The sequence below is a fragment of the Gossypium arboreum genome, chromosome 8, assembly GCF_025698485.1.
Source record: "Gossypium arboreum isolate Shixiya-1 chromosome 8, ASM2569848v2, whole genome shotgun sequence".
NCBI classification, from domain to species: domain Eukaryota; kingdom Viridiplantae; phylum Streptophyta; class Magnoliopsida; order Malvales; family Malvaceae; genus Gossypium; species Gossypium arboreum.
The window spans coordinates 23,154,260-23,162,325 of record NC_069077.1 but is presented as its reverse complement, the minus strand read 5'-3'; the positions used below and the strand labels follow the sequence as shown (position 1 = coordinate 23,162,325).

General features: G+C 33.4%; 1 protein-coding gene across 2 annotated transcripts; it reads right to left on the bottom strand.

Annotated features, from left to right (window-relative positions):
• Nucleotides 1-597: 597 nt before the first annotated feature.
• Nucleotides 598-2,494, bottom strand: LOC108469118 (zinc finger protein ZAT9-like). 2 transcript variants are annotated; one of them, XM_017770006.2, is made up of 2 exons: nt 2,143-2,494; nt 598-1,607 (listed from the first exon to the last, which is right to left on the bottom strand). In XM_017770006.2, the coding sequence occupies exon 2, from the start codon at nt 1,543-1,545 to the stop codon at nt 787-789; it is 759 nt and encodes a 252-aa protein (XP_017625495.1). In that variant the 5' UTR covers nt 1,546-1,607; nt 2,143-2,494; the 3' UTR covers nt 598-786. The 2 variants fall into 2 exon arrangements, with proteins under 2 accessions (XP_017625495.1, XP_017625494.1); XM_017770005.2 differs by lacking the exon at nt 2,143-2,494 and having other exon boundaries at nt 598-1,754.
• Between the last annotated feature and the right edge of the window lie 5,572 nt (nt 2,495-8,066).

Genomic DNA, 8,066 nt, shown 5'->3' with positions numbered 1-8,066 from the left:
GTAACAATTAAATCCTTTAAGTCAAATGTTGCTATTTGTCTTGTGCTATAGATAAATTGTAAATTTAATTTTTGTCTTTAATTTGATCTTTTTAATCTCTATATTTTTAAAATTTAAAATTTTAATCTTTACTTAAACAATAGGTATTAAATCAATTAACTAAAATGGTGTGACATTTTTGTGAAGATTAAATGAAGTATAAGAAACTGACATAATATTACACAAATATCAATGTATTTGTCGATAAAATTTTAAAAATATATATAATTTAATTTAATGAATCCAATGACTACATTTAAATCAAAAATTAAAATTTTAAAATACAAAATATAACAACTAAAAAAATACCAAATTAAACAACCTATCCTACATTAACCCAAATAATAGACATTGTTAAATTAGAAAAGTATAAAGTTATTTACATTTATTACATATTTATTGAAGATGACTGAAAATTTAGGATACTTGCTTTAGCCAAGTTAAACCGGACACGTTCTTTTCTAAGTAAAAACAGGGGCTTTTTGCTTCTTCAATTTTAATTTTTCTTATCACTGGTTTTTCCGCATAGACCAAAAAAAAAAAAAAAAACTAGTACAGTTAGAAGTTAGAACAGAGTAGAACAATCGATGAAAAACATACAACACAACCCCTTACATCCTAAATTTTACTGTAAAAAAATCTAAGATCCCAGAAACAGGTAAAATCAAACAAAATAATTTACCTTAGGATCAAACATTGTTGTAAACCACGAAAAGAAAATTTGTCCGTCACTTTATACGTTGTTGACTATTTAAGCATTAGGAACCCATCATCATCATCATCATCATCCACTGGAGCAGGAAGATTAAGATCTATAAAATTAACTACCAACTTGTTGGAACTTTTAACATAGGTTTGTGTTGTTGCTGCTGCTACATGAGACCTTTTATGCCCGCCAAGAGCTTGTCCAGACGAGAACACTTTAAAACAAACAGGACATTCATGTGTTTTCTTTTCTGTCATTGAACAAGTAGTACCCACATTTTCTGGTGCTAACTCTGTTTCGTAAGCTTTGATCTTTTTGTGACTCGCTCTGTGTCCACCCAGTGCTTGGTACGAGTTGAAAACTTTGTTGCACGTTTCACATCTGTATTTCCCTCGAGTTGTTCTATTAAATTCTGCAGATTCATCTGTTTCTTCTTCTTCATCATCAATATCATCATGTTGAGCTACTTTGCTTTTCCGTTGGTCCCTTGAAAGCATCATAAGACAGAAAGCGACATCTTCTTCAGTTGTAGTGTCAGAGAGGGAAGTCGCCGGTTCAGGTTCAGCACAAGTCCGTTTTGATCGTTTCTGGGTTGGGTACTTGGACGACTCGGTCTCACTTTCTTTGCTTTGAACAACAACTGAGTCTGCATCAACGAATTCAGGATCTACAAAGCGAATGCTTCTCTTTGGGTTCTCTCTAAGACCATAAAACTGCCCTTTTTCTTCCGAGGAAGACGATGAATATGAAGGTGAAGCAGATTCTTGTTCAACGTTGGGAGGAATTGGAAGATTCAACATGTTAGACCTCAATTGAGTTTCTCCATTTGCAAAGCTTTTCAAGCAGAGCTGCTTACACTTGACTTTGTCCATTGCCAAAAACACACAGAAGCAGAGTTCAATAAACAGATCAGAAGTAGATATTTATGTTTATGTTTGTAAGGCTGTGGATTTTAAAGAAGCATAGAAAGGGAGTGGGAAGAAGAAATAAATTAGGTGAGAAGCCACTCCAGGATATATATATATATATATATATATATATATAAAGATACAACAAAATTTTCAAAAAATAATAAATTAAAAAATGGGACTTCTCGTTTTGATTAAAATTGTAATTTACTCTCTTAACAAGAAAAAAATATGAAAAAATAATTCTTTTTTTATGAAGGTAGCGAGCAGAGAGTGTCAATTGAAAATTTCAACACAAGTATTTTCGCATTCTGTTTGATTTAATCGGCCAATAAATAAAGATTCAATAAAAGCGTATGCAGGAAGGGAGAAAGAGGGACATGAAACATGCGAAGACTTTGCCCGTTTCTTAATCGACACTTCCTGACCTTGCCTTTTCTTACCAATGTAAAAAGAAAAAGGTATTTTAAGAAATAAAAATGAGATTACCAGGATAGGCCGGTGGCTACATAATGCAATTTGCAATTAGTTGTACGAAGCCAAATAGAACTGCTGTGCTGGGTTTGATGGATCAATAAAGCAGAATATGAAACCCACAAGGCAAGGTTTCCGGCTCTACTAACACTGCACTGTCAGCGTTGGTAGCTTTGGCATGCCTGCTACTGCTGAAGCCGCATATTGCACTTTTGGGTTATTTCCACCATATATAAAGATTGTAAAACACAAGTCAAATAAATATTAACAACTTAAACTTTGTTTGGGGATTAACTTTTTCTTTAATTTATCAATTTGGGAAAAGATAATATTGAAAGAGTTTGTGTTTTTTTTTTTGACTCAACTTAACATTGAATTTAATTGAGATTTAATGTGACTATTAAATATAAAAAATCTTTAAAACCAAAAAATACTTTCCTTCAATTTTGGACTTTTTTGTGGGAATGGAAGAGTGGGGAAATGGGTAAGAAACTAACTAACCAACCTCCCATTGAGGAAGGAGTTTTCTATGGGGGAAGTAAATGCCGGGTTTGGAAAGACTCAGTCCCTATCCTACTGCTACTCCTATTGGCTGCTTTCCCCATTCATTCATGTCGACAAAATACACATTATTTTATAATTACAGTGCTAAACGACACTACTTGCAGTGTTGTGAGCTTTTAAGTTACTCTTCTTTCACTAGCGGTCGCTTCATCCTTTGTACAATTAGCTCTATTATATATCTTGGGTACATCTGTTCTACTTCTAGACATGGCATTCATCGACCAATATCACTCTTAACTTCAACTCATTTTTGCTATCTCATACTTACTAGGATCATGTCCGAGTCGGATAAATCACTGAAATTGACAGAATAGATGCATATTTAGGCTTAAAATATAACTATAATTTTATAGTTTGGACTCCACAACTGCAATTAAACCTTTGTAATTTAGGCTACAAACTTTAAATAGGTTTAATTAAATTCCATTTAAATTATACTATACAAATGGCAATGCCGAGCTAACGTTAGATAGTTCCGTTAAAAAGAGATATAGGTTGTTCATAGTAGTTGAATTTATTTTTAAAAATGTCATAATTTAATGACATAAAATGAAACTAAATCTATTTTAAGGGCAACGATAGTAAATTTATCATTCGTCAACAAATAGAATATTTTTAGCAACTCGGCAAAATACACGAAAAATATGCTGATAACGTCCCTAACAGTGGAAGAAACACCACATCCGCCAATCATTCAAATCTTTGTTGGCTGGGTTTAGATGGAAAAAAACAAGACAGCTGTGATAATTAATTTGGCCCTTCATTCTTTTTCTAACTTAGGGCAGTTCAACTGTTCTTTTTTACTTACAGATACAAGCCATATGAGTAACTTCCATGCATTTTCGTACAAATCGTAAAGGGATGGAGCGTATTATTGGATTTCATTAGTGATGAATAAAACTTGTGGCTGGCTACTTGAGGGAAACATTTAAATAAGAAGAAGAATTGGACGCATCCCCTGATATGGGGAAGTTTCCTTCCTACTTCCTAAATGATGACTGGGGAAGGAAAGTAAATTAAAAAGGTATTATTTTATGGTCACATGAAATAAAATTAAGAATTTCCGAATACTGATTACCAAAATGATGATATGATGGTGTTACTCGTGAGTTATGTTTTTTATATACTTGGCGCTGGGAATTTACTGTGCTCACAGAATGGACATGGATTTTATAACTAGTTTAAGAAATAGGGTTCGCTAGTTCTCAAGAATGGGCGCATTTGTTGACGGTTTATATCTCAATCCAGGGGCCAAGTGCAACAGTTGGGGCAATTTCCAAGCTCCATTTACACACCCAAAAAGTGTGACTCAATTTCAATGGAATTTTTATAACTTCTTTTCAGCTTCATATTAGCCTCTCTCATCCTTCTTCACAATAATTTATTGCAATATTTACGATCATCAAAACACACACAACAAAAGGGTTTTATTAGTCCTTGAACTTTACCCCATATTTCAGATTGGTCTTTAAAGTTTTCTTCCTTAGTAAAAAACTGGTATATAATTTTACATTGAGTCCAATAAGAACATATTATGTATCACATTCTTATTACGTGGTTATATTATTTTTAAAAAGATTATTAGGTACATTCTTCTCACCACATTAGCTATAGTTCTTGTCGAAACCATTTTTTATTTTGAAAAAAACGGAGATCGACTTTGAAAACGAAACGTGGAGTCGCCACCAATCTTTTGTTTTGGTGTGATTGGATCACCTTAATAAAATATTTTATTCCATTTAAATCAATTTTGGCCTACGAAATTCGAGAAAACGGGTTCGGGAGTCGGTTATGTACGAGGAAGGATTAGCACCCTCGCTACGCCCCAAAATTGGTACCGAATTGATTAAATAATGTCCTTATGTCTAAAAAAAAATATTTTGAAATACGATTTCTTTTAAAACACTTGAATGACTCAAATTGGACGTCAAGATTCGCTCGTTTCAAAGGAATACAGTATCACATCCAACACGTTAGGACACGATCCTTTAAACCCTCGAAACTACGATCGATTTCAATTTCTAAAAGCCCATACACTTGAAAATTACAAAAGGATGTTCGCTTATTTGGTCCAACAAAAAAAACGAAACCCAGCACGGTAGGGCACGCTTTCTCGAATTTCCAAACATTAAACATTGCCTTGTTTTAGAATTTAGAACGTACGGATGAAATTTCAAAGGAATATTTGATTATTTGGACAAACGGAAAATTGAAACCCAGCACGGTAGGGCATGATTCCTCAAGTTCCCGAACATCAATTATTACCTTTGTTTTAGTGAATTTTCAAATAAACAATTGTAGAACTAGCTCAAAACGCATTAATTTAACTTGAGATAAAATAGAATAATTAGTTTAGGATTAATAAATTGAAAATTTCAATTGTAATATGATCATGAATGAGAGGTGAAATTATAAGCATGTGACAACATACATGAATAATGTACTATACTTCACGAAGGATAATAGCATAAACATAAAAACGAATTAATAAATACAGCAAAAACATATCAAAGAAACATATCAAAACAAACTATAGTAAGCTTTCGAACATAAAATAATAAAATTGAGAAAGTAACACCAAAAACTAATTAACAACATGAAATAATAACACATAAAACAATATGAAATCCATGATATACAGAACAGTATAGACACTAGGAACTAGAACGATACGAAACGATATAAAAACTATATATAAAAATTATAAGTGAATAGCACATGCAAAATTTGAAATAATTTATATATTAAAAAACTAAGTATATACATAACTTATTATTAAAATAGATATTATAAAAGAGGAAATTTGAGTCAAATAATGTACAAAATATTTTTTAAATGAATATCTATTTAAAGATGACCATATACGATAATAAAAAGAAAAATAATTTAAATGACATATACAATATGAAAGGTTTTAAAATGACAAAATGTATAATAAAATATATTATATATACATAAGGTTTAAAAATATATATATAAGTAGATTTAAAAGAGATTATGCATATAAAGTAACATAGAATTAATAATATATGTATGTAGAATAAAAACTAAGTTTATCATAAACTACATATGCATAATAATATATAAGAATATTCAAATGAAGTATTATACAAAATGTTATAATAATATGATATAAAAACATTACAATAGTGATTTTAAAAGCAAAATAAAATTATTAAGGTAGCTCAAAATGTAAAAATAAGTAAACTAGAATAAAAAATGGATGATGAGTGTATCTTTAAAAATAATAATGAATTATCAAATAAAAAAATAAAAAACTCGATTAAAATAAAATTAAAATGAAAGAGACAAATTATAAACAAAATGAACTGTTGAAATGAAAAAAAGGACCAACAAGACAACGTATGCGAATGCTGAGGACCAACTGAAATATTCCAGACCCCAAAACGTAGCATTGAAGCGCGGACCAAATTGAGTTCATGTAGAGATTACAGAGCTAAATTTTAGAAACAAAATGAAACAAATAATGCACAATCGGATAGCAGTGCAAATGGGGAGGACCAAGCGCGCAATTAACCCTCTAAAACCAAAGCGCGGATCCTATCCGGGCACGGGTCGTGTCATCAGGTTATGGTTCTTGAAACGGTGTCATTTTGTAGCCATTGAGATTGGCTTAAAACGACATCGTTTCATACGTTTCATAAAAACAAAATTAAAGAAACCCTAATCTAACCCTTGGCCATTTGAAGAGGAATTCAGCAAAACCCAAAGGCATTCCCTTCCCCCCTCATTGGGCCGAACCAAGAGGCACCTTTCGATCGCCGTCTGACCTCCATATTTGGTCTACGATTTTCACGCGAAAGGCCTAATCCGACCCCGTCCAACCACGAGTCCAAGGTTTTGCTCAAAAGCCTCAGAGTCCTCACCCAAACTCCGATTACGACGAAGTAAGCGGGGATTCGAGGGAACCAAAACGAAGGTAGGTCTTTTTTTTGTTATATCTTTTACACACCGAATAAAGAGCAAGAAAAAAAAAGATGAGAACTAAATCGGAGGAAAAGCTTGATTAAAAAAATCACCTTTTTCAAAATTTCTTTCTATTCGATTGCTTTGTATATCTCCGTAAAAAAAATTATAATGACAAAGTTCTTGGCTTTATAGCCGAATGATGAAAACTAAAAAAAAAATACTATCTTTTTGTCCATTTTTCTTCGTTTTGTTGTTGTGTTTGTCCCTTTTGCAGTGTACGGTGTGTGCTATGCGTGTACGAGGACTATCTTGTTGGCGTCTGAGAGGCACGATGGAGGCCGTACATGGGGAGGCCAGCTACAGCGCGAGAGGAACCTTAGGTTGCTGACTACAAATGTTTTAGTTGTGGGCCATTGTATTGGCCTAGGGTTAATATTGTTTTTGTGTTGAAATTGGGCCTGTAAACTAAACTATTATAATTTTGTTTGGTTCATTATTGTTTTGTATTTTGGTGTTGATATAGACCCGAGCAAATTGGCCTATTTACAGCTGCCCCTCTTTGCTCATTGTTGTGTAACGAGAATAGAGCAAAGACTTCAAAGAGGGCTAATTTTACCTGGTCTCGTCGAATCATGACTTTTTTGGTGTTCTTCTTCTTCGAGGTAGCCTTGTTCCAATCTTCTGCAACTTCAAGGGTAGAGGAATTGTTGCCCCAATCTACTCCACTGTAACTCTAGAGAGACCAGCCTTGTAGCTCTTAATCTGCTCTACTGCAACTGCTCCACTGCAACTTCAGCGAGATAAGGTTTGCGTATTTTTATTCTGCTCAACTGCAACTTCAGAGAAATAAGGATTGTGGTTTCGATCTGCTCCACTGCAACTTCAAGGAGATGAGATCTGCTATCTTCAGTCTGCTCCACTGCAACTTTAGGGAGATAAGACTTGTTATTTCAACCCGCTTTACTGCAACTTCAAAGAGATAAGGTTTGTGGCTTCGATCTGCTCCACTGCAACTGCTCCACTGTAACTTCAGGGAGATAAGATCTGCTATCTTTAGTCTGCTCCACTGCAACTTCAGGGAGATAAGACTTGTTACTTTAACCCGCTCTACTGCAACTTTAGAGAGATAAGGTTTGTGTATTTTTATCCTGTTCTACTGCAACTTCAGAGAGATAAGGATTTTATGATGACTTAATCTGACGTACTGTAATTTCAACGGTATAGGATTTGTGGTTTCATCGGTCTGTTACGCCGCTCTCTGAGGAACATGACCTGTAGAATTGATTTTATGGGACTATTTTTATGCCAAATGATTAGGATGCTTTGATCAGATGAATCGAATGCTCCTAACTAGGTGTATATAATATTTGCATGAATGCAGAATGTCGTGAGAATAATCCCTTTTTAATATTTGGGTTGTTATTACTCGTTGTTCATCAAGGTTC

Coding starts and splice junctions, on each gene's coding strand:
- LOC108469118 (XM_017770005.2), bottom strand. CDS start 1,617: ATGGACAAAGTCAAGTGTAAGCAGCTCTGCTTGAAAAGCTTTGCAAAT.